At 36.5% G+C, this 26,610-nt stretch overlaps 1 protein-coding gene across 2 annotated transcripts in view; it reads left to right on the top strand.

The window, feature by feature from the left end:
* The window catches only part of IL31RA (interleukin 31 receptor A), a 38,655-nt gene extending 12,864 nt beyond the window's left edge, over window positions 1-25,791 (top strand). Inside the window, exons 3-16 of one of the 2 annotated variants that reach the window (XM_056324683.1) lie at window positions 473-769; window positions 2,143-2,263; window positions 4,347-4,525; window positions 5,953-6,104; window positions 9,095-9,260; window positions 9,863-9,945; window positions 10,491-10,707; window positions 12,166-12,348; window positions 14,668-14,769; window positions 16,260-16,406; window positions 18,845-18,985; window positions 20,304-20,397; window positions 21,786-21,864; window positions 22,701-25,791. In XM_056324683.1, the coding sequence (XP_056180658.1) occupies window positions 473-769; window positions 2,143-2,263; window positions 4,347-4,525; window positions 5,953-6,104; window positions 9,095-9,260; window positions 9,863-9,945; window positions 10,491-10,707; window positions 12,166-12,348; window positions 14,668-14,769; window positions 16,260-16,406; window positions 18,845-18,985; window positions 20,304-20,397; window positions 21,786-21,864; window positions 22,701-23,279 (2,540 nt within the window). In that variant the 3' untranslated portion in view covers window positions 23,280-25,791. Of the gene's footprint in view, window positions 1-472; window positions 770-2,142; window positions 2,264-4,346; window positions 4,526-5,952; window positions 6,105-9,094; window positions 9,261-9,862; window positions 9,946-10,490; window positions 10,708-12,165; window positions 12,349-14,667; window positions 14,770-16,259; window positions 16,407-18,844; window positions 18,986-20,303; window positions 20,398-21,785; window positions 21,865-22,682 lie in introns of both variants that reach the window. The other variant, XM_056324682.1, reaches the window with a different exon arrangement.
* The last annotated feature ends 819 nt before the right edge of the window (window positions 25,792-26,610 follow it).

Here is a 26,610-nt window from a genome sequence, read left to right as displayed (position 1 = left end):
CTGTATTGGGGAACATAAATTTTACAAGGGGTAAAAGCACTAATGGGATATTGAAATATATTGCACCATAGTTGTAAACCTGAAACTTAGCAGTTTGATGTATTTTCTGATTTAGTAATTAATAATGGTAACATCCAAATGGTATACATACCTTTTACATGAAGGAATGTTTTTTTAAAAATGGATTTAAAAGGCAAGTCTCTTTTCTTCATTTTCAGCTATTAAAAAAGATCTTGGTTATAATTTCTCCATTATTTCTGGGAAGGTATAGAACCATCACTCTTATATAATACGGTGAGCTGAGTTTCCAAACAGCAATATCTGATTCAAGTGATTACCTGAGCATTTTATTTGAACTCCATATGAAAAAAAATCTAATTAAATTGATATGTAGACAACAAAATAAGTTACTGTTTTTCTGCTGGTATTTTAAAAGGAATTAGTTATGTGATACCTTTGATTTTGTTTTTAGATGAAAAATCTATCAGAGATGCTGACATCTTTCCTTCATCTCCTGAAATTGAAAGAGGATCCACCCTGAAACTATTTTGTGTTCTCGGAAAACACTACACACCTCACAGAAATGCAAGCCACATCATCTGGAAATTGAATCATGAACTGATTGCTCAGGAAAACTATAACATTGTGAATGAGACTGTATCTAGTGTAACAATCCATAATTTCACTTACAGCAAAGCTCATGTGAAATGTTTCACCAAGTACTTGGGCAAGAAACAACTTTTGGTTCATACTGAAGTTAAATCTGGCTGTAAGTAGAAATGGGGGAAAATTAAATCTAATATTCTTTTAATAATGTATTGTAAAAAATTCACTTTTAAAACTACTTTTTTTTTTTTTTAAAGCTTGTAGCATTGTAAGACACGTGTATTCAAGCATCTCCTTTTTTTTCTGAAATAAAGCATGAAATTGCCAGCATTCCTTACTGACACTGGTCCATAACCTCTCTGACCTTGACTTTTGGCAGGCTGAAGTGGTGGAGGTTTTATGTTGGGTTCAGAGGGTGCCAGATCTGTCCCTTTGGGTTATGTCTTTTGTCTAGCCTGGTCAACTTTAGCTTTCTACAGGGAGGATTTTCTCTCTAATCCTTGGTTCCAAAGAAATTATAATTACATGGAGAAGGCTACGGGATAAATATGTGTGCAAGTTCTCTAATTTATGGAACAGATTAAGTCCAGTTTATATGAACGTATGCCTGGGGGTCCCATTCTAGTAAAGAAGCGATAAATGCAGAAAAATACACCTGTGGAATGAAAAACAGCAGAAATCTTTTGCCTGTCTGCAAAGTTTAGTGTGCCATAAATTTGACAATGAAAGAAAGATCTTTTAAATGTTATAGTAGGTGGGACATAAAAGTACTGTTTTGCAGAGAGGACTTTTGCAACCCAGCTCTTTCACTGGGCACAGTTATCTTCCTTTCAACTTCCAGTTCTGTTACTGTGGGAGGAAGTCTGGGTTTAACAAGGAAGTCTTCGAGGGTGTTACATTTTTATCGATGATCTCAGACTACAGAGATTGCAGAAGATTGTTTGCTTTGCACTATTCAAGTGTAAGATAAAGTGACTCCAGAACTAGTGATCTCTTCAAGATCATATAGACATGTTTCCCAGGAAGTTGGGTTATGCAGGCTCCTCAGATTACGTTTTCATAGGGCATGTGGTTAGATGTTCTGGGAAGAAACAAAGGAGTTTTATCTTCCAGAGAATGCCTTTTTGAGAACTTTTGTGCTGTTTCTTTGTTTTCTTCTTACTCTCTGGACTGGCCTTGAGCTATAGGCGTATTGGGTGTGCGTGTACTTAGAGGTTCAGAAAAAAGCTTGTAGTGGTTTGATATAAGTTAGTTAGTGAGTTACTGCATAAATACCTTCAGGCCCACTTAGTTAAGTACTTCTGGGAAGTAGTTGGAAAAAAATCTCCCTGTCTCCGCAGGGGAAGAAAGGGTGATTTTGATTTTTGATTTTGGTTTTATGAGGAGTTCTGAGGGCAGTAGGAAATTATAAAATGAAGTGCTATGCAAGGCGCTTAGTGAAGTTTGCTGTAATCTGCTTTTTGACCAACAAAATCAGTTGTACATTAAAGTTACTTATTTTAATTGGACCTTTGTTTTTAACCTTTGTCATTGTAGTTCCACCAGACACACCAGGAAATATTTCCTGCATTTATTACTTTGATACTGAACTTACCTGCACTTGGACCTCAGGAAGAGAAACAAATCTTATGACAAAGTTTACTCTTTACCGAAAAATGTAAGTATAGAATATATTGGGAACTGGGTTTCTGGGGTGAGACCTTCTCCTTATATCCTGGCTTCTGTTTAAAGAAAACCTGTGTCATGGGGTTCAGAATCATGGCATTGCCTCAGTAAATTTGATTAATTTGTGGTTAGTAATGGTTGAAGAAAGTTACAATCTGATGCCTGTTTAGTGTGCTCTTTAAAGGAAATGAGCATTCTCAACCCAGTATTCAGCAGACAAATGTTTACATCATAATCGATACTTACTTCTTTCCTTGAAGTAGCATTACTAGTTAGATCAAAAGCTGAGTGAGCCTGGGTACAAACATAGAATGGAGGCACTTTGTGGGGGTTTACCCAGAAGCTTTCTGTGTAACTAACCTCATTTTGGATGGATAAAAAAGGTTACTTCCTCCTCTGCTTTAAAGAACTCCCAGTTAATGATTCTGCTTGACACCAGTAGGTTTTAACTTAGGGACCTTTGGAGTCACAAGGTTTCAGTGAAAGAGTCTAGAGTTGGTTGTTCTTTTTTTGGATTGCTCTCACCAGGGGATTTGTGTTTACAAACTATGTGGTCTTGTGCTTTTAACTGTTTTTATGACCCCGTTACAGAAGCATAAATACTTGACTCTTTCGATTTCCATTAAAGTATCGTTTAGGAGATTATTTTTTTCCTAAGTTAATGTGAAAGTGGTGAAATTAGTGTTGTTCCAAGGCAGATCTTGGATACAATTTTGAAGGTGGTAAGACAGATTTTTGTCCCAAATACACTAGTCAAAATTATTCTTCAGAACTGGAAGGAATTCAGACTCCAAAGGAGACATTTTCTTATTGTAAGTTATACTAGCTTATGGTATCTTTTTTTATTTATATATTTTTTTATTTCTCTATATATTTATTATAAATAGTAGGGCAGGAAATAATCTTTAGTTTTATCTCCATTTTAAGCCTGATGTTTTAGGCTTCCACTTTCATTAGGTGGAACTTTCTTACTTCTAGTTTTTCTACATTTTGTAACTTAGATGAGTTTGTGAAACCATAAGCTAGAATAGTTATTGAAACTAAGTTTCAATATTATTCCTTCTTGTACCAGCCCAAATTCTTCCTTAACCACACAGTGAATTAGATTGCAAAATTATTTCCAGTAAAATCTAACGACTAATTTTAATCCAGATAATTCCCCAACTGAGTTTACCGTATGACTACAAAAGCATTGGTTCGAGGGGGCAGAGAGCTGTGGATGGGAACAAACAGCTGTGCATGTTAGGGAAGGTAGGGCTCCTTCCTTTCACAGCAGTACAGGTGTACATTAGCTTAAAAACGTTCGTGAAATACCAGCCTCAAACTGAGTTACACAAATGATGTGCTTGCTTACTGCATAATATGAAATATTTAACACAGGCCCCATACATGAGTTTTTATTTATTGGAAGAATTTCTTCGTGGGTTGGCAAAATGAAACAAATTCTGTTAGTTTTGCATCCCGCACTACTTGTTACGAAAGTATATGCTGCAAAGACAGCACATTATCAGTATGTTCCTTCAGGAAAATCTGTCACATTTCTATTGTCTTGTAATAGCTTGGCAGTTGTACAGCTTATCTTTTAAATGTAGAAAAAAAGAAAAGCCGAATAAAAACTTGTTATCACATAGCTTCATGTGGCATGTGTTACTAGCTATGTCTATCTATATTTTTAAGGAAGGTCTTGCATGGAATTACATGATTTCACCTCTCTTTTGAGATTTTAATACAGGATAATACTAGCATGTGGATCTCTCATTAAGGCATTTTACTCTTCATTACTGCTCCTGGAAAGTGGTCTTACTAATTGCAGTTAAAACTAATTGAGCCTGTGCAGGCTACATACATGGATTTGCAGGAGCAGTGCAATTAGGAAGGAGAATTCATTCACACAAACATATCATCTAAGGAGATGTTCACTGGTACAAATGTTCTGCAACCACAAAAACTTATGAATAATAGTTAAATAGTACCCCAACAATTAGCTTGAGTTACTCTAATAAAATCCTCTGATTTCTAACTCCTTTTTTCTCTCTCTTTTTTTTTTTTTTTTTTTTTTTTTTTTTTTTTTTTAGGATGAGAGAAGGAAGGGTGATTCTTCAAAATACAGTGGCCTGCCGAAGCAAAACAGAGTCATGTTCATTTTATTATCCGGATACCCCATATAGTAGTTCTTTTTGTTTTCAGGTGAAAGCTGAAAATGTTTTGGGTGAAGCCTCCTCAGATTGTGTTCCTATACCTTTGGAAAGAATAGGTAATTCTAAAAAAGTAAAAATTAAATAAAGATAAAGCAATGTAGGTTGAGCTGACTGCATCCTCCGCAATTCTTTTTCCCTCCATATAGTATACAGGTTAGAGAATTCTGAAACAAGTCATGTAATCAAAGTTGGTTTACGTAGAAGAAAAAAAAGAAAAAAATATTTTTTTAATAATGGTTTTGAAACTATTATTTGGGTTTCGTTTGGTTTTAAATTAGTTTCAGTTTTCAAGTGCCATGTACTTTTAATAGTTAGCTAGAACTATGAGGTCTCTGAAATTATATTCAGGGTTTAATAAAATGTTTCATCCTTTCCGATTTTTTTAATCAAAAACTGGATGTTTCCAGTTTAGTTGAGGCAACTCTCTTGTTATTTTTTAATTGATGTACTTTCTATGTAAAATACTTCTAACTGGTTGGTGGTGCAGCAGCAATTTTCAGCAGTTTCTTGGTCTTAACGAGAGGTGGTGAAAAATGATAGTGTGCTGTATTCATACTATGAAATGTCTAACTACGACAATATTTTTTTAAGCTGATGTCTGATGTTTCCATTATAAATTACAAAGTTTTTAATTATTAACAAGTAAAGGCCATATTGTAAAAGTTTTTGTCAAACTAAGTGGTGCTTGGACTGTACTTTGATATTTTTGAGTGGTACTAGATGACAGTGGAATACCTGGCTGTAAATGAATATTGATATAATTTTGCCAGTTTGCCCATCATTTACTCTACTATTTTACTTTCTGGTTAGGAATGTTAAAAACTCACGTGTTCTGTGATTCCCAGGAGCAATAATAATATTTTATCTACTTCTTCTCCCTCTGTGCTGTGCTGCACTTTCCTCTGTTCATTTTGGTGCAGGTAACCACCAACCCTTTTAACTGAGTATTTTTGCTGCAGCACACTGTCAGCTCTCCAGTCATATGGTCCTTTGCTCCCCGTGTTCAGACCTGCTGTGCCTCCTGATTGCTTTCCACATCCTCTGTACCAGCCATCTCTTTTCTCAGCACTAATCCATTCTTTTCCCATAGTCTCAGTCACACTTCTGTCCCCCTCAGATCCTTTCCAGCTGAATTCTTCCCTCATCTGCAGTTTGGACTTGACTTTGGCATCCCAGCTCTGCTTTGTTTCTTTTCCCTGCTGTTGTCTCTGAGTACTGTTCTTCAGTGCTGGTACAGAAGAAAGAAATATGCACACCTGTTTGAGAGTGGGTTTGACAGCATTAAGTCAGTTACGTGTGCAGTCTCTTTTACAGGTAACTTCCCATATGTAAAGTTACGTCTATAGACAGTCATGTGGATACTCTGATGGGTTGTACACTACTGAGATAATAATTAAAATTCTTGGAGCACATGTAGATGGAGCAATTCTGAACTTTTATAGAAGCATTTTCCCCTGTTAATGTTCTTGTGTCTTCACTCTAGAGAAATTTGAACCCCCTGAAATACTTTCAGTTAAAAAAATCGCTGGTATAAAGCAGTTGCTTACAGTCACCTGGGAAATGCCTGAGAAGATTATCCCTTCACAAGATTTAATTTGCCAGGTTCAATACAGAAACTTGTATTCAAACTCTTCGGTAAGCTACAGAAATTTTGTTCTGAATGTTAGCTTCTTTGTGACTAATTTCTTAATGTTATAGAAGGCTAAACTGAAAAAAAAGCAACAAGTCGTTGGAAATAATGATTAAAACGTTTTAGTGGAGCGTATGCAGGCATGCATGATCCTAAAATCACTGTTTTATTGTCTAGGATTAATTGTTCTCTTCCTTTTAGTCAGTGTTTGGTTTGGTACATACCATACTTGTGAATGTATTTCTGTGAAAGGCTGAAGGATGGACCTTAGGCTAAGGGATTACACACACACAGTCTGTGTTTTACTAACAGTCGGTCGGTATTCTATCTTCCTGTTGCATTCTGGTGTTGAAGACAGCATTTACCCACAACAGTAGAATTGAAATAGTAGAATTGAATACATTAATTTTCAAATGAATCAAAGTATAAGTTTTGCAAGATAAAAAATAAGGGAAGTTATTTTTTCTGAGTTTCTTTCTCACACTTGAATGGAACTGTTACAGAAAAAACAGTATTTAGTCGTTTGCTTCTTTCAGAAGGCCTATTCCAATGCTTCTCAGCGTGGAAGTGATTAAGCTTGCAGTCTTACTGTTTCCTCTTCCACAATTTAAGGATGGGCCAGGCTGCTTGGCTTGTTTCTTTGAAGTCATTAAACTGAGATGCCTGCCTTGACCTTACTGTTGTATACAATAAATGTGTAATTCTGGGGGAGAAGAGTTCATCAGGGTAACTAATAGTAGTCCTCAGAGCTTTAAAAAAAGATTTCTGATACTAAAGATGTTTCTAACTAGCATCCTCCTCACATTCTCATGGCAAACATGCTTGTGGTAGATATGACGTATTAGTTATTGGATTCAGGATATTGGGGATGATTAGGCAGTCAAGGTGCCTCAGGTCCACCTGGGATATTAGAAACTGAGCTAATATTTATTTAAAAGACCCATTCAAGATGTTTATCCCTTTGGAGTCAAGACACTGATGTCCTTGTGATGCTTACATGGATATGACATCCTTTCCAAATGTTGAAAACATCCATGTTTTTGTGAACTTACAGCGTTAAATTTGTCAGCACCTGAATAAGAAATCCACTTTTTCACTAATACAGTCTGCATCCATTTTCTTCCTCAGAACTTACCTGCATTTTTCCGCAGACATTCTAGAGAGAAGTAGCCGAACATTAAAGACTAAAGTCCAGTGATTTGAGTTCTGTAGGATCTTGGACAGGTGTGAGCCATAACTTTGTAGCCAGTCCAGTGGCAGCTGCCAAGAAAGACAGCCTCAAACCGCCAGGTAGATACCGGTGTTCTTCTGTCAGCTCATAAATAATAATAAAAAAAATAATATTGAGCCAACGACAGATATTTTCTTGCCCTTTTAAGCTTTCCTACCAAAATGATCTAACTAGGTTGCTGCAAACTGGTTTTACTGAGTGAAAAATAGACGGCCTATTTTTCTACTTGCATATACTAAGTTTCTAATTAGAATCAAACATTGTTAAAAGCCTTTTGACAAGTAACTAAAAGCTAGTCTGGGGTGTCTGCTATTCTGTGTCAGTTTCTGGGGGGAGGTGAGGGTGATAATGGTTTAGAAGCCCTTTTTATTGCAGGTTGGCTAAAGAGTCTGTCACCTTGCACTGGTTTGTAGATCCCTGAACTCATTCTCACAGAAGCAGTTTTCTGGTTTTGACTATGAGTTTCTTGAGGTCAGAATGGACTAAAGTTTTCAGTTTTGTTAGGCAGTGCACTTCCCGTTATGGTGTTCAGAGGAGTGGGTGTCTGCATTTTGTGTTGTTATAGTTTGATTCACTTTTCCTCGGAAAAGACAGGAATTTCTTCACAGGTTTTGGGCGCTGTTGTTGTAAATCTGTGTGGTTTGCTACTTGAGTTTGTCTCCCAAGAGGGAATCTTCCTTATTCTAAGACTTACCTTTGCTTACCTTGTTAGATTTTAACTAGCTTGTAACATTTATTTTAGTGTCTTTCAGGTTTGGAGAAGGAGAGTTGTTAATTACTGATTATTGTTAAATACTGATTTTTCCAATTTGGAAGATGAGACATTGGTGTAGTGATTATAGCAGTCCTTTGGTACACAAACACTTTCTATTAAAAAAAAAACAACTTTCCATAGTTCCTGTTTACTTCCCGTTGTCAATCTGGTTGAGTTTATGCATCAATGCCAATTCCTGGTTTTCATGCCATCTTTCACCTTTTGTTTTGGAACAACAATCTGGTTTCTGACTTCCATTAGTGACATGTGAGTGGGGTCCTTTTAAGTTGAGAAAATTACTCGCCTTGTCATTACTTTTTCAAGAAGATACTGCATCAGTTACTTCTCATACTCCTGTCTTCTTTCAACACTTAAAGGTTCCATCTTTTTTTTTTTTCTTGGTACCAGAATTTGCTGAGTTCTTATTGTCTTTTCATTTTAATCATATGCTGATAACAAGTGTGGCTGTAGGCCATCCCAAATATTATGTGGCTAAGACCTAGAAGACCCTGTAAGTCAGAAAAGACAAACAAGAAAAGAAATAAGTACGTAGCTGGCTCACAGGCTGCAGGTGATCACTATTTCACCAGGGATTCTTCTGCTGTGAGGAAGAGCTGTATTCAGGACATGATGATGATACTGGCTTTAGCAATCCTTAGTTGCTTCCCACCAGTGGGAACTGCAGTCATCCAGCACCTCCTGTGCCAGCACTGCTGCCGTAGAATGGCACGGGGGCTGCACGCAGTTCAAACCATGGTCAGGATAGACACGGTTTTAGCTCAGGTTTTTCAAACCCTGGAGTTTTACCAGAAGAATAAAAACGCTACACAGAATGAAATAAATGAAATGCAAACCAAGTGATTTTGGGTTTCAGAGGAACGAGGTGGGAAACATGAAAACTGCATCCTTTCTGTGGAATTTTTTGTTTTGGTTTTGGGTTTTTTTAACTAATTCATATTTCTGCATGCAATTTTATAGCAAATAATTTTTGGTCATGTGTCTACTTTCAGGAATTTGTCACTGTCCCACTGAGTTCTGGAGATAGGACAGGATCATGTAACCTCACAAGTCTGTGGGACTCCACAGAATATTCAGTTGCTGTTCGGTGTATTAGTGTTGTGTCAGTATTCTGGAGTGAATGGAGTAGAGGGAAAACAGCAAGCACAGAAGAGAAAGGTAGGCTAACTTTTTAGTAAGTTCTTCTTTGGCTGTACTTCGGGCATTAGAATTTAATACTGGAAAACTGTATTCTCAGCATATTATCAGTCACTGAGTTTAAAGTTCTGCTGTTTAAATGGAATGTGTATTTTGTGTAAATACAGGAGGAGGAAAACTGTAAGATGAGCAGGGAGTGGAGGAGATTTGAAAGGTGATACAAACAACACAGGGCTAAAGGCAGAATAATAAGGTGAATAGAGAGTGGAAAGAGGAAAAAATAATAGTGCAGTTGGAGACAACATTGCGAAGCAGAATAGTAGCAGAAATGTGGTGTAGCAAGTATGTCCAATAAAGTGAATTGTAAGTAGAGAAATTAAATTGCCAGTTATAAAACAAGACTAGAAAATCTCCTCTAGAACTTAAATAAAAGAAAGCAGAAGGAACCTTACGGACAGAGAGAAGTTGTACTTATTAGGGAAAAAAGGCACAACATTAGACAAGGAAAAACTTCTTAACAAGTTGCTATCGGGCTGTATTTTTGAAACCTTTTGATAGTTTTTACCGTATTACACTATCTTTTTAATATAACAACAAACTTCAAGATATTTTTGTGTCTTTAGCTCCTTCAGAAAAAGTGGATTTGTGGAGGGTAATTGAATCTTCACACTCAGCTGGAAGTCGATCTGTACATCTTATGTGGAAGGTATATACTCTTTTTGTGAATTGATAATTATATTGGTATCCTGCAGCTGATGTTGCATTGAAGTATTTTAGTGTTGTAGGATATATAACTGCCAGGGGTTTTTGCGCTCGTCAGAAAGAAACCTCACTGAACTAAAGCAGAACTGAAAAGGCTTTTTTTTACTGAACAGTAGATGAATAGTGTTTTGTAATCTGTGCAGAAAGGAAGAGTTTAATTGTGTTCAGATCACTGGGGAATCTGATTGAATGTCCTTACAACTACTCTTAAACAATACAGTTTACCAAAGCTGTATTTAAATTCACTTTAATCTGATAGAGTGACCAGAGAGAGGGTCTTTGTGTTTCAAATCTCAGTATTTGACTTTTGAACTTTCCTTCAATTAAATTATTGCAGCTGGCTGTCCGGAAGATGAGACTTAAATACTCTGCTTTTCTAAATTTAGGGTAATAATTTTGTAATTTGATATGGACTTTTTAGTACAGTATATACTTTTGACAATACAAATAACACTGAAACACTATCACATTTTTTTTATTTTTAAATAGCCACTAAACAGCTTTCCACCTTCTGGGAGAATTCTAGGCTACAAAATACAGTATTTTCCAGAAAACAATGCTGCACTTAAAATGACAAACTTCTCTACTGATAAGAAAATTACTTTACTTTTAAATGAAGAGGCATATCTAGTATCTGTTACTGCCTATAACTCTGCTGGAGATTCTCCTGAAGCTATTTTGAGGATTCCACCCGCTGATGAAAAAAGTAAGATTTCTTAATGTCATGATATATTTTTCTCATTAAAAAAATGATCTTCCTGTCATCTGTTTTAAGTTCTGCTGTAGTGGAAGTGGAATTGTACTAAGGACTTTTGTCATAAATCTCTAAATAGAACACTGTTTTGCACAGAGCTGTGTAGTCCATTACTTTTTACTAGAACAAGATCTGGTTGTCATATTTTGCTATCACGTATCAAGGGTTTTTTTTTTTTTGTAGATGAGTATTGTTGGGGTATTTGTTTTGTGATATAGTCGTTAAGACATCAGAAAGTGCTGATATCTTATTAGAATTTCTATTTTATTACTTTCTGAGGGTTTTTTGGTTTTGTTTCTTTTAACCTTGGACCTCCCAAATGAATTTATAGTCTCACTCAATTCTGTCTCATCCTTCTGCTAGGTTGTAAAATTGATTATCACAGGGCATTATGGCAGTGCATTTAACATCATTCAAAGACATCTTTAATAGAAGTCCCTTAGATGCATCAATGGAAGTAGAGAGAGAAACGCTGTGTTTATTCTCATTTCATATACGTTCCCACAGTACCTCATCCAACCCACTGCCAGGGTCAGGAAGCTGGTCTGCTCTAGCATGGCAATTGTGTTCTTTTGGCTTAATGTTTAATTCTGGTATCTCTGTGAGCCTTGTATTGCAACATCCTGCTGCCTAACCATCATCCGGAAGAGAGACTGCGTTTGACACAGAGTCACTTATCTTACATCACTTGTTCATTAAATAAGTGCAAGTGTCCCCTTGGAATTTCTCGATCAAGTTCCACATCTAATTGAAAAACTGGAATATGTAGATGGGATGTCATCTTGTCCTGGAGGTTGCTGACTACCTTTCTATCCACTTCTGTGTCCCACAGTAAATGTTACTCTGATTTTTTCATGCTGTGGCATGCTTTTCCCACCCTCCACATGTCTTTTCCTTCTGCTTCACCATGTCTTTTTCCCCTCTGTTTTGCCATGTTGGGTGTTCACTCAGTTTCATTACCTCTGTTCTGCAGGTTGATGGTTCACTTCACTGTCATTCATGACCTTGCTGACTTGACTTACGGTTTTCCTATTGCCTTTGTCATCCCAAAACTTGCTTATCTGCACTACGTCTAAAATTGGTAGTAAATCGGTTTGTAAAACTTTACAAACTGTAAAATACAGATCCTAAAAGAGAGACTGTTCTTTGATTCTGTATGTGTAAACCTCCTTGAGTGTAATCTCCTTAATCCCCCCACCCCTTGTCATTGTAAGAATTCTTACATGCTTCAAGTATTTTGAGTACCTGCATGTGATCATAGGTATAAAGTAACTTCTAAAACTTTTATTTTAACCTTGACTAAGTCCCATACCCTTGCAAAGAAGCAATCTCATCTTGCTATAATTGAATTGTTTTCTTGCTGCAGTTTTAAGAAGATAGAATTGCTGACTTATTTTATTAAATTTTTAGCTTCTCAGATTATTGAAACAGTGAGGACCTTTACAACAAATGAAGAAGTGGTTGTGGAATGGATAGCTTCTGAACCAGAAGTAACCAAATACGTAGTTGAGTGGTACGAGGAATTGGAAACAGATCCTTTTGGTAGATCATGGCAGTATGTGTCAGATTCTACAAACTGGAAGACTAACAAAAGTATGTTAATTTCTCAGTTATAGCTGTAACAATGTACAGATATATACATATTTATGTATATTTATTTATAGGTAGACTGGAAAGAACAAACAGGGATGAACTCATACAGCGGTCCTCAAACCATTTTAAAAAATAACCATATCATTACAAGCTTTATTGAAATCTTTGCATGTAATTGAATAGGAGTTTTAAGTTTCTCAAATTTTCCTGCAAGATTGTGTTTGCTCCCATGTAAGATTAGGCCCAGATTTCATATTTAAGCACATCTTTGGTTTGATCTTATGCTGTGAATCTTCCGGTAGGGAGGCTTATGACAGATGTACACTATTTTAGCAAAGAAATCTAGAAACAAGAAAATGAATTTGAAGGTGGAAGTCATGTGCCTTCATGTGTGTTAGAGAGAAAGAAACCTGAAGAGGATTTAAGGGGGAATTCTACTTGAAAATAAGCAAGCGGAATGACTGGTCAATCTGGCATGTTAAGTATCACATAGTCACATTTGTATTATGACCTAAGGCATTTCTGAGAGGTTTCAGAGACCTTATGATGTACTAATAAATAGGCGAGGTTCTGCTCACTTTTTTGGTTTAGAGGTCGACTCTTTTTTTAGGTAGGTAATCTCTCTAAGTAGTAATGTTTTAGCTATGTGTACATAGCGTCAATGAAAAAACAAACTGCAGAGCTCAAGAGATATGTGCAAAAGCAAATCTGTGAATTTTGATGTCTACGTGAACAGCCCATGCACATTACCTTTAGTTAATGATAGACACTTGCTTTTCTTTATACATTTAGATTTTTTTATTTACAGACATAGGAATAATGGTGAAAATGTTTAACATAATATATGTGATCTGTGTGATCATTAGTTGTTTGGTTCTCCATTAGTGAAATTAAATTTAACATATTTGAAAGTGGTTCTTACTCATATTAGGATCTTTCTGAATCCTACACCAAGGAAAAAGAATTTCCAGAGTTTTCAGAGAACAAGTATCCTGCATTTTCTAAAATGAAAAGGAACACAGTTCATTAATGATAGATATATCTAGCTTGCCCATAAAACTTGTCTTACTGGCTCAGACAACAGTGTTTTAAATACCGTATTTGTGCTACAGTAAAACAAATAAAACAAATCTGAAGTGATTGAAATTGAAGTGAAATTCAAGAGCAGTTCATTACTCATTGAACTGAGATGCCTGAATTTTGAGTCGTACTGAAAATTGCACTATTTCAGCATTTTAGTGTGAGGAATAAATGCTATTTATAGCTGTTCTCAATATAGAAAGAACACCAGCTTTTCTCCTCAGCGTTATTAGGAGATCTTTGTTTACCTTAAGCTTAAGTTGCATTAGAAATGACAAGTCAAGTTCAGGTTTACTGTTGCTGAGGCCTGGTTCTGATATTCTTTTGTGGAATTAGTTTAAGGGCAACATGTGGGCCATTGTAACTTTTCCTGGGTTGCAATAGGTGTGAGGGACTGAAAAAGCATCAGAGAGCTGATACAATGCAGGGATCTGTTGATGGCCATTATTCTTGTTGAACAAGCTGCAGAGCTTGAGGAGGAATGGCCTAGGAAACCCTTTACACTGGTTTCATCCCCTGGGGTGTAAAGGCCCAGATGAGTCCTCCTAGAGTTGATGGGGCTTGCTTGTAAGTAGGGTGTGCACCCTGTTGATTACTTGGCTGTTGGATTGTTCAGAGTTCGAAACTTCATTTCCAGAAGCTTGAACTATGTCTTGAAATTCTCTCTATGTAAAATTCTACTGCGGAGGTTTCACTTCTACAATTGTACTTTTGAGTCAAGCTGGTTAGAAGCAGATCTGCAGTTGGTATAACTGGAACATCAACGTGGAGTTAAGAGCTGGGGCTCCACTGTGTCTTTTAAGCTGTTTGATGCATGAGAAAAAACTCTTTTCTGCAGAGCAGTCAACTTAAAGATATATTAAATTAAAAATATTCCTGGAAGTATGATTTTATACTGGTTATTTGAAAATAAAATCTTCCTCCAAAACCTTAAACTGTTAAGAGATGAGTAAGTGGCTTCATATAGAGAAGCTGTGTAAGGCTGAAGTATAAATTCCCATTCCAAGCATTTGTAGTGAAAAATTAGTCGGAAACCAAGTACTCTTGGGAATACTACTGAATAAAATTCATTGTGTTAAGGGCAGTAATAAGCAGTAGGTATATATTGTGCTTGCTAAAATGTTGAAGAAAATAGAGGTCTGTGGCAGTATATTTAGAACTGCACTGTGGTTTATTCTGCTTTCATTGTACTAGTATCACATAGAGAATTGTATGTAAATATTTTTTTTTCCTTTGCAGAAAACTTTAAGCCATTTATATGCTATAACATCTTGGTATATCCTTCCTATGGAGATAAAGTAGCAGCTCCATGTTCCGTACAAACTTATGTCCAAGAAAAAAGTACGTATTTTAAACTAGTAATGTTGTGGAAGGTTTGTTGTAGTCTGTCTCAGGGTGTATTATGTTTGAGAAATTTGGTACTGGCATTACTGGACGAGAGATGTAGATGCCACCCCCACCCCCACCCCAAAAAAAACCCCCCAAAAACCCAAAAACCAAACCCAGAAGAACCAGCAGCAGAGGATTTGGGCTTCCTGATTTCTGTTCATAGATCAGCTACTGCATTGTTCAGTGAAGAAGATTTGTATCTTGTGATACAGGTACATTGCTGCTTGAATCCACTCATTTGTTGTATGGCTTACATACTGTATACAGAGCACTTGGAAAGCATATAGCTACAAACATGAAACTTTTTTAAACTGTCTATCTTTTAAATGTTACAGCTCATCTAGATATGTAATTATTTTCATGAATATATTTAATATATAAAAAAATAGAAATACAATACGTAAACATATTAATGCTGGACTGCATTTTTCAGTCCTAAGATACGGAGAAATTCTCCTCACAGAATAAAATGGATGGTTTCAAAAGCCTGCTTTTTTAAAATTTTATAATGTAACAAAATACTTGCAGTCCTGCACTTAAAAAATGTTAAGAAGCCATGATGTTTGTGGTTGGATAGAAGCTGTGGATGGCATAGTGTTTTGAGTGGGGAGGGTAGGAAGGCTAGGGAGGAAGGTTTCTTTATCTGTAGAAGTTTAATGTGAATTCAGTGATCTGTACAACCAGCTCTAAGAATGTTGTTTACTGGTATTTAAGATTTCAGGTGAAAATGCCAGTTTGTGTCTGTGTGTGTCTAAGTCGATGTATGTGTGCACATACACGTAGTACAATGCACTACGAAACAGCATTAATTACAAGGAGGAGGTGACAGAGTATTTTGTTTGATTAATACTAGGACAATCAGAACTTTGTTTTGAATGCTTTCCTATTTGTAGGGAGTTGTGACAGTGCTAGAAGTTGTCAGAGAACGGGAAGGAAGAGATGTGTTAAAACTGAAGCACGGAGAACTCTTGCTTCACAGTTACGAGCAGTGCATGTGTGGTTGTGTTGTGTAAGCAGAAAGATCTGATGTGATGGGCAAAGGCTGGGGGCGCTGGAGGCCTCAGCTGAACCTCAGCTCAGCCAGAGACTTCCTGCGAACACCGCCAGCTTGCGCCCCAGTTCCCCCAGGAGTGCATACGGATGCTTTACCTCTTGATCCCTCTGGGGCTGTGAGGGTATAGAGCCTTTTAAGGATCTTGGCATATTCGGATGCGGTGATGTTGAGAGCTATGTAAATACCAGAATACATGAGGGGAAGTATTATCAGAAGAAATCACGCATTAAAGAGGGTGAGAAAAGTTGAGGGCTATATTGGAGCACTAAGATGACACATACTTGTTGCCCCTAATGTTACTGGTATGTGTGAAGTGACACAGATGGCTAACATTGCAGCACTTAGACTATTTTACTATTTTTTTTTAATTTATGATTCTTCTGTGTAGAGCCATCAGAAGGACCTGTGGCTGACACAGGCATTCCAGGGAAAAATGAAGTTACAGTAAAATGGAAGGCGATTTCAAAGGATAAAAGAAATGGATTTATCAGTAACTATACAATATTTTATAAACCTGAAGGTGGAAAAGAATTGAGTAAGTACATGTTAAACAACAACGCTTTCAACAGGGTATGACAGTCTGCTGTCTGAAGAGAGTTATTTTTGTGGTTATTAGCACACTTTGCTAATAACTATGAAGATAATTGTCTTCAGACAGGAGATCATATGATGTATTGTATGGTATAAATGTGTCTGAAAACACTGGTTCTAAAATGTGGCTTGCTTAAAGATTAATTTTTTCTAATTGAAATGATGGGGTATTCTAGTGAATACTCCCTGCTTTAATATTACACATGTATTCTTGCTCAATTTCTTTGTTCTGAACTTATTTTGTACAGCACTGCTTGCTCTCAATCTTTTTTACTATTAGTATTGTACTGGCTGTGGTAGTATAGCCATGACTGTCAACCATATCATCCTTTCTGCTTCTCAAAGGCAAGTCTGATGGATCTCCAGGTGATAATCTAGTCTGTCTATAGCAGCATTATCATTCCTCTTCCCTTTCTAGACCAGGATGGAAAATAATATATTGAGAGCCTTTTTTGCAGATTGTTCCCCATTAACAGTAAAAAAAAATTTGCAGGATTATGCCAGATTAGAGAGTAGTATTTATCAGACACTTGCTGTTTTCCACTTTTACTTACATACTGGTCTCCTTCTATCTTCAAATATCTTCTCCATTGTGACATACCTCTGAAGCCAATGGAGAAAGTCATGACGGAAGTAGAGGAACTAAAGTGGAGATGAAATATATTGTAGAGTCATAGATCCTGTGCAAGTTCATGAATATGAATCTCGTGAGGGTTCATTGAATCTGTGAATTCCATGCATGTCCTTGGAAGGATGTCTTTCCCAAGCCCTCAGCTTCTGGAACAGTATGGTGGAAGTTTTCTGGTAAAAATGTCTTCACAGTCATTTTAAGAATAAAAGCAAACCAGCAAATCATAGTCAAGGAGCTAAAATAAGGTGCCAGGAAAAGCTGCCAAGAAAGAGTTTCTTTGGACATAGTTTTTTAGATTATTTTTTTTAATGTGCTTGGTTTTCTGTGCTGATACTTCTTTTCTGCTCTGGAGGCTGATAGCATAACTTTTTGAGAGTATTCTTAATCTCCTGCCTCAAGAGTAGTATCCATACAAGGTGTCAGTATAATCGTATCTATTCAGAACTTCTCTAGCCTAAATCTTAGCAGAAGCTTTTATGAGAAGTGTTTTGGTGACCTAAATTTGTTGTTCTTGTATAGTTTATGAAGAATGCTGTTGGATCATTCGGTGCTTTAGAAATGGTTATTTTTCCTCTCTTGTTTAGACATCACCATTAGCACACAGCTAGCATAATACTTCTTTTTAAAAAGATCTCAAACGTACAAATCTTGTGATGTCTTCAGTTGCTTCTGGACATCTGGATAGCCAGAACAAGAGTATTCTTGGTCGTTTTTAAAATAGAAAGAGGAAGCTGATTATTTCTGTTGGATTCAGTCCTCTACCTGGTTTCTTTAGGAAATTACATCTTAAATAACAACTCAAGGGTCTTAAACTTATTTGCCAAAACCCTATCATACTGATGCTTTTTGAGGCTCCTCTGATGCCACGTCTTTTTGTTAAGAATAGAACATGGAGTTTATGCCAAGGTGACTTCACTGATGTGCTTTTAATTCTAAAACTTCACTTTCCCCTCCTAGGTTTAAGAGAAACTGCTTAGTTTCCCTGCTATTGCAGCATATCTATTTCCTGAGTGTTTCTTGACTGAACTGAAGGATGATATGAGTTGGCTTTGACTTTATGCAACAGAAAATGTTTTAGTGATTAGCCTATGAACATGCTTTTAATAGTTTGTAGACATAGAATGTTATGATATATGACCTGCTTAAAAAAAACTTAAAGTGAAGAACACCATAGTAATTCCAGTAACAGAGATGGTATTGGAAATACTGAGTTCTATTCAGAAAAGCATTTTGAAAGTTGGACAAAAAATTCCTGTTGATTTTGGCGTTCCTCTGAATTTACTGTGGTAATATTCCAGTGCTGATAAATTTTATCCTTTTGGATGATCAGTGTCTAACTGCGTGTAGTAGAAATATAGTTAAATTTCACAAGCTGCAGAAACTATTTTAAAATCTTAATTTCTGAAGAAATTAAGTTCTCAAAGAAATAAAATTTTCAAAGCCCTGTCTTTAATGGTAAAATAAACTATAGGAGGTAATAATTCACCTATCTTTAACATGAGCAAAAAAAGTCTATCTATTTTTAAAAGTAAGTACCTATTGGTTTATTTTTTTTGTCCTAAACTTTTAAGTAGCATTGATAAACATTGTCTGGTAATTTTTCTTTCTCAAAGGGCTGATAAGGTCACTTTGTATTTCAAGTTTTCTTTAAAATACTTCCTGATCTATCATTGTAAAAGATGCTGAATAAGTCTACAGTTCCCTGGTATAACAGGTTTTTGTGTATTTATTGACACAAATCTTCTGAAAAGATGAAACAGTGAACGCTGATGTTCTGCAATACAGACTGAAGTCCTTACAGGCTAATACACAATATACTGTCTATATCATGGCGAGCAATAATGCTGGTGGAACAACTGGAGAGCCAAAAACCTTCAAGACTTTGAAATTCGGTAAGTAATATTCCAGGTTAGTTACTGTTATTTTAAAAACAGGTTTGGGAGTAAGAAATATAGGGCATTTTTGTTGGCTTTTGTTATTTTTTTTTAAATTAGTGTTAAACAAAAGAAGGAAGAATTACCAACAGCAGCTGAATTTAACTCAATTCCATTATCATCTCACATAATAAAACCTCAAGATTGGAACTCAGAACCTAAAATCGTTATTTTGCTGTCAATAAAGTTGTGGAATACTATGAGTGTTTGTGGGAGCATCATGTGGGAGTTTGTATGCTATCAATTATGGGATGGATGCCTAGCAGTTTATTAAAAAGCAGTTATTTCCATCAGAGATGCTAGACTGAGGATAGCTGTGTGTTTGTTGCCTTGCATCATTTCTGCTACGTAAATAAATGAATGTACAGGTTGTGGCCAGCCTGTGGGGGAAATATCTTTTCCTATTTCTTACTATTTGTATTAGCCAGATTATACTGAGGAGCTTGGAATCAGGGCTGCAGGTCAGAAGTTCAGACACTTCCTCATTTCTGCTTCTGGAAGTAGAAGTGCTTTCAAAACATAAATTGTCATAGGTGGCCAAACTGAAATATAAAGAAGTGCATAAGCTACCCTTAAACTTGTTGCAGGACTCAAACCTACTTTATTTTTTGGTTGCTAGTTTAAATTAATCTGCCAATTTGCTAGTCAAATGCAAGGTAAGTTAGACTATGCTGGTGTCTGGTCTGTACTGCTGTCAGTACTTAGCTCTGGTCGGTACTTGGAAGCTAGTTCAGAAATCTGTGCGCTGCTTTGGTCGAGAAACTGTATTTTTTGTGTATTTAAAACTTATATCCTGCATTGCCTTTACTATTTATTTCGTAGTTAACAGATAGCAGTGGCACTGTCTGGCAGATTTAGTTGACTCTAAAACAACATGTGCCCAGAGAGGTGGTAGACTCTTCATCCTAGGTATAACCTAAGCAACCCGATTCTAATTTCAAAGTTGGACAAGGTGACCTACAGATGTCACCTCCAATCTGAATTACTGTTTGATTCTATTTAAAGGAAATTTTAAAGTGCAATACATCTGTTCCTGAGCAGACTTATTAGGAGATGCTTTTCTGATTCAGTGACACTGTCTTGTTGGACTCAAAATACTCTTTTGACACATTGTACAATGAGTACCATACACTATTCTGGTAATTGTGTCTAGTTTTGACAGAGCTCTTTAAAATTGAGCTAATTAGATGACTCAGATGTTGAAAATTAGTTATCTTAAGGGAATACACGAAGCAATCATAAACATCTGTGTTGTTTTTTTTTCCCCCCTCTAAAGATAAAGAAGACATTATTTTCATTGCTCTACCCGTTGGATTAAGTATGTTGTTTCTGTTAGGTCTTTGGATAACATGCATTTTGAAAAAACATGCGTGAGTATTTTTTCTACCTTCTAGAACTGAATGCAGTCAGTTAATTTTAACTTGTAGAAGGCAATTTTTTATATGTCTTATAAATGCTTTTATTGGTTTCCAAAACAATGTCAAATTAAGCAACTGGAGTAACAATTAACTAAGCATACAGTTTATCTTGTAACTGCAGCTCATGTGCTATAGCCCAAAATAAATACTAATTTTAGAAAGTTCAGTAAATCAGACCAGAAGAAACAGGAGAAACAGATTTACATATCACAAAAATCAGTTTATGGAGAACACTACATGCCGTTTGCAGTTCCATGGTCAAACAAGTGAAACATACTTTAGGTCAGTTGCTGAAAAGTTGATAACACCAAAAATAAAGTTTCCCAGGTACTCTTTAATATATCTGCTGGTACACCACTAGAACACATTTTGCACAACCTCTAGTGCTTATCTTAGCTATGTTAACGTTTCTTCCATTAGTTTGTGACTCTTCCCTTGAGCTATAAAGAATTCATGAAGAGACTAAAAATTACATTATGTGAAAGCATTTGGGTGCTTGATCCTTGGGTATGGATCCATATATATGCAATTCATAATCCTTTTCTTTGATGTCTCAGATGTCCCCTGTCAGATTCTAAATTGTTCCCTCAGAGCCTGGGGATGCTATAACATCCCAAAGATGATTGTGAAGATTTTTAGGGTTATAACATATGCTTTTCATCAGCATGAAAAGTGACTGGGTTGTCTGGTTGAAGCTTAAGAAGGTTAAAAATCTTAAATATCTTGGGATATTCTAAGCTATTAGAATCATGATTATTGTCATGCAATGCATCAGGTAGTCAGTACAGCTGAAGTAGTAAGTATAATTTCCAGCTCTTTTACATCTTCATCTGTGGTGTGTATTCTGAACTTGCACAATAGTAAGAAAGTATATTTTGATTCTGGAGAATACTTTGAGATGTAATTGAGTGTTTATGTTCTTGTGCAGATAAATTGCAATTTAAAAGGTGAAGCTGTGGCCCACTTTTCATTCCCTTACATATACACCCAGTATCAATGAGTGATTAATTTTGTTTCCTGTCTGCTGCTCCCTTGGGTAGTTATAAACTGCAGTGTCAGCATCATTTATCTGCTGACAACATAGGAGCTCTGCATAGCTGTAGTGTGGTGTAGTGCTAGGGACACTTAACTAGAGCAAAGTTTAGCTGAAGTGGCTTTTCACTCAAGAGCCACGCTGAAATGTAATCACAACAGGTTTTGTATACAGCCTCATTTGGGCTTATTTTCCTTTGTGGAAGTTTGTATTTTAGCAGTATTTGGGCTATTTGGAGATCTGATAATTTTATTTTTAATGAGCTGTTTCTTCCATCATTTGACTAAAATTCCTTTCTCAATGATAGGTTTAAAAAGGTTTGCTGGCCAGATGTACCCAATCCTGCAGAGAGCATTGCAGTGGAATGGCCTCTTAATGCATCTATGGTAATAATTGCAATTGTATATATATTAAAGAAGGGATCAGATGGAGAGAAGTTCTTCTCTGACAGTCATTTTATGACTAAATAAAAAAACCACTAAGTTTCATTCTTCTGTTTAGGTGCTCTGAAATGCACTTTGTTGTGTTTCAAACTAATAGAAAAGATGCATCTCTATAAAGTATATTAATTTAATTCTTACATAATTATAAGAAATGTTTTGAAGTTATAAAGTGATTGGTGGACATGGTTTATTAAATAAAGTCAATTAAATTTGCTCAGGTTGAATCTACTGAATCAGATACCCACATCTGGATATATCCTCCCTTCTCCAGAAAAAATGTAGCGCAACATATAAGATTCAGTATATTCTTGTACTAACATCTCTTTGTTGTTGTTGTTGTTGTATATTTGTTCCTTATTAAAGTTCTGATGTTTATTTGAACAGAGTTGATCAGGTTACATAGCAAGTGTAATCTGTGGAAAGTAGTATTTAAACTTTTGTCTCAAAAATGGCTGGTTAGAGTGAAAAAGATGTAAACAGGCAAAGCCTGATTCTGAGCCTTCATTAAAACTCCTCATTTTATTAAACACAGAAAACTTAATATGAAAGTGTTTAACAAATGGACAGAATAACATTGTCATTTTTAGTGTTCATTCATACAACTGCATCCCAACTGAAATGCATATGAACTCTTTTTATTAATTCACTTTTTAAATTGAGTCAAGCAGAGCTTGAATGGCAATATTTTATATATTAAAAAAAAAATCAAATATGTTGTGTATCCCTATATAACTTTCCAGTTTATCTCTTTGTACTGACAGAATAATTCATTTTTGAAGGCAGTGACATCTGAGGCTAAAACCGTAGACTTTGAAGATGTAAGTGTTTTGGAACATTGTTTTCCTGAAGAAAGTCAGGAAGAATCACTACTAATGAATTGTGAAAACCATGTTTCTGCATGTACTGATATTAATACCAAAGGCATGATTAATAGAGATAACAAGATACTGTATAGTGAAGAAAATGAAGTGGCTAAATGTTTTTCACCATCCATGTCTTACATAATTACTGATCAGGATATCAGAAGTCAAATGCATTCAGCTTTGATACCAGCGAAGGAATTACTACCCATAGAAACGCTGGAAGATGATTTATGTGAATCTCAACAGAGTTCAATTAAAAATGAAGAAAATGTTAATGAAGTTTTAAAGCTGGAAGATTTCGGTGAAAAAGTGCTCTTCAATCCATACCTGAAAAATTCTGTGAAAACAAGGGAATTTATTATTTCTGAGAGCTTACCAGAACACAGTAAGAATGAACGCCAGAGCCAGTCAACTGTCTTACCTCCTTTTCAACAAAATGTCACAGGACAACCCTACATAACACTGGACATGTTCGGGCTGGCCACGGCTCATTAGGGTGTGAAAAATTTCCTCAGCAAAGTCCCCTTGCAGGGTGTATCTTGGCACTGCTGTTCGTGCATTTGTGTGTTCTGACCTGGCTGATCCCAGTTAATTTGGATGAAAACGATCCCTTCATTTGATCAGCTGTGAAGTGTTTTTTTGCAGTTTATAGTGTCAGGGTTCACTTTCAGTGTGGGGTGGATGTTGTTTGGGATTGTGGTGGTTTGGGTTTTGTTGTTTTTTTTTTTACCAGATAGTTGTGCCAGTAGTGAGGCAAAAGAAGTAGCTTTTTGTGTGTCTTCTGAATTCTGCCACATCAGTCTGCTTCAAACAAACTGATCTGTACTGCAGGAGTGTGCAGCAGTGCCAGCAGCTCATGGATTTCTTCTCCAGCAACCAGTTCCCCTTGCTAAGCTCTGCTGGGGAAATGTGGACTGACTTGAACAGAGCCAGGATCTGCTGAATCCTTCCTTGAGTTACATGGAGTAGAACTGCTTTCCTGTTCTAATTTCCCTCAATTGTTTTGTATCTGGTTTTATGTATAGCGTTCCTCCTGTTTCACAAATACTTGGTAGATTTCAGTAATTGTCTTTTTGCATGCTGACTCTTGAATCAATGGTTTGGCTTATGGCTTCTCTGTCTTTAACGAGAGGATATTTGTTACGTGTATGCTATTGACTTATCTGCATTTTGGAAGGCATAGGCTTATGCTGGCTTTGTTCCTTCCTTCCCTTTCTCTTGTGTTTTTAATCAAGCTCTGCATTTTGTGCTGCTTTTGTGTTTCCTGTTTGTGTGCTGCTCTTTAAAACTGTTTACTTACTGGATATCTTATCTTCTTGTCCCTTTGCTTCTAATTTCTCCCAGTTTAAAACTGTGTTTCCCAGTTGAGGTTTTGGTAGTTTGAACTGAAAAAAAAATATTTGACTAAATACAGTATCTTGTGTTGGAGTAAGCACTGAGGTTTTATTTAGGAAATTATTTTTCTGGGAGGTGTTGAAAAAACACTAAGTCTACAAAACATCCCCACATATTCGTGCTAACTAATTTAGGATTAGAGATTTCTAGATTTCTAGTCATAGAAACTACTTGTAGTTTGCATTTTGTACAGCAGCGATTAAGCAGGAAACCATCCATCATACTAGGGGATTTTTTTCAGCAGGAAATAGGCTATTACTATAAAATTCTTACTGAAATATTTACTCTGTTAAATGACAGACTAAAAAAAACGGAGACAGAGAGTCAGCTCTACATAAAATGCATTACAAGGGGTTGTTCAGTATGACACGTGGCGCACAGTCATTTTAAGTCTTGAAACTATTTTCACAGTATTTAAAAGCTTGACATCATCAGGCTTGTTTGCACATAAAGACAGACTTCTTTAGGGGTGACAAAGATACAGGAGTCATGGGGATAGAAAAAGGAGAGACAAATGTGAATAGGAATGGAAAGCCTTTCCTTTCTGTGCAGGAAGAGGAGTGGGAGAATGGAAAATACATTGTCCAGCATGAGTGAGGAGGCTGAGCCTTACCCTGGGTGTACTGGCTATTACTTGCATTGTGTTGGTGAAGATGGGGCAAAGTTTGGATTTAGGGTTTTCATTTATAGTTTGCAAGCTGCTTTTATTTATAGCAATGTTTATTTAGTTCCCAAGAGAGGATGAGAAAATTTCTGCAGAAGTTCCTTGTACAGCAACACTCATTTCTGCATTTCCACCACCACCAGCTTCCCCTCCCCTGAGCCACGCCCCCCCCCCCCACCAAGTTTGTTGGATCACTTTCCCAGCCACAGTGCTATAACCCAAAATGTACATGTGTTTGCTCTTAGAAGGCCTCACTTACTTAGGTAAGCCAGGTTCTGAAAAGAACATGGGACACAGCTTTGGTTGGGTCAGTGCTCCTGCTGCTTCACTGGCTTCCAGACTTCTCACCCGCGGCTATACTGCTGTTTCCTAGGGTTCAGAAGTCACTGACTAGTCACAGCAGGTTTTTTTCCCATAAATCTCGGTATTTGTTTTAATATCACAAGATTTAAAAATAAACAGAAACAGAGATGTTTTGGGGCCTGTCTAGGAATTGTTTAGCAGCCATATGAAAGCTGCGTATTCTGAGTTGCATGGTTGAGAAAAGTGAAAAAAATACTGCAGCCTTTAGAGGGATCATTAGAAAGGGGAGGTTCTTTCTGGGTGGATTGGGTAGGTTCTCCCTGAAACATCTCTTAGGTTCTGAAGGGTAAGTTACAACCTGCTTTTCCATCTCATTGTATTTCCTTCTCTATTGCTATTCTGCTTTTCTTTGCTCGCTCCTGATTTCCTTGCCCATTATTTTCTCTGAAAAATTGTAATGCAAGAAGTCAGCTCAGCACATCTCAGAAATTAGGGCTGCCTTTTGCCTGTGCTGTGGAATGCCAGCTTCTTGGACTTGGTTTGTTTTGTATTCAGAGTTACAGTCTTTCTGATCTCCTTAAAATTTGTCTTTCAAACTAATGCTGTGAACCATGGAAAAAAATAAAACTGAGAGCACATAGAAAAGTTTTTGTCAGTTTATACCTAATACACCATTTAGACATTTTAGATATGTTAATTCAGGAATGTGATCCTGTTTTGATGGGGATCCACAAATAGACTGGGTATTTGGGCAGTTATTCCACTTTCATAATGTCAAGTGGCAATGGCAGGTTGGACATTACAATAACATTTTTGGTACATTTTTAATAGAACACCTGGTGTCATTATTCCTAAAGAGTGGTTTTCCTAGATTACTTTTTCTGCATTTTAAGCAGGAGTAGAAATGGACATTTTTCAGATTAGTGATGGTGAAATGAAATGAAATCTCACAGCCATATGGGTCTTTGCAAGGTTTAATAGAGATCAGCTTGTGGCATAATTTCAAGAAGATACCCATGCATCTTCTCAGTTGTCATTCTTCAGTGTATCATACAAATAATTCCTTTCTGACCTTAAGGCTTATGCCCTGCAAATTATCAGTAGGTTCTGTTTTTCGTTTACCATGTTTTTAGCTAAATTAAATGTTCAGTCTTTTGTTACCTGAGTTTACCTTTAACTTCCCAGAATTTTGAATTCTTCAAGCAGGAATCTCACAAAGTTTGGTATAAAAGAGTAAACTAATAACTAGCAAATTTTCCATGCTGCATAACCTATGATCTTTTTGTGTTCTTCATGCCCTTTACAATTGCCCAAATGGGGGGTGTAAAGTATGTCAGTGGTTAATGCAGTGAAAAGCAGGAAGCTGTCTTCCTCCAGTTAGCGCTCACTTGGTCAGTGCATGCTCCCCCAGAGGTGATGCGATTGCTGCTGAACAGTGACTGTAGATGGACTGGCAAGGGGTCT

This window comes from Falco biarmicus, chromosome Z (genome assembly GCF_023638135.1).
Source record: "Falco biarmicus isolate bFalBia1 chromosome Z, bFalBia1.pri, whole genome shotgun sequence".
NCBI classification, from domain to species: Eukaryota; Metazoa; Chordata; class Aves; order Falconiformes; family Falconidae; genus Falco; species Falco biarmicus.
This window is presented reverse-complemented; position numbering and strand designations above follow the sequence as displayed.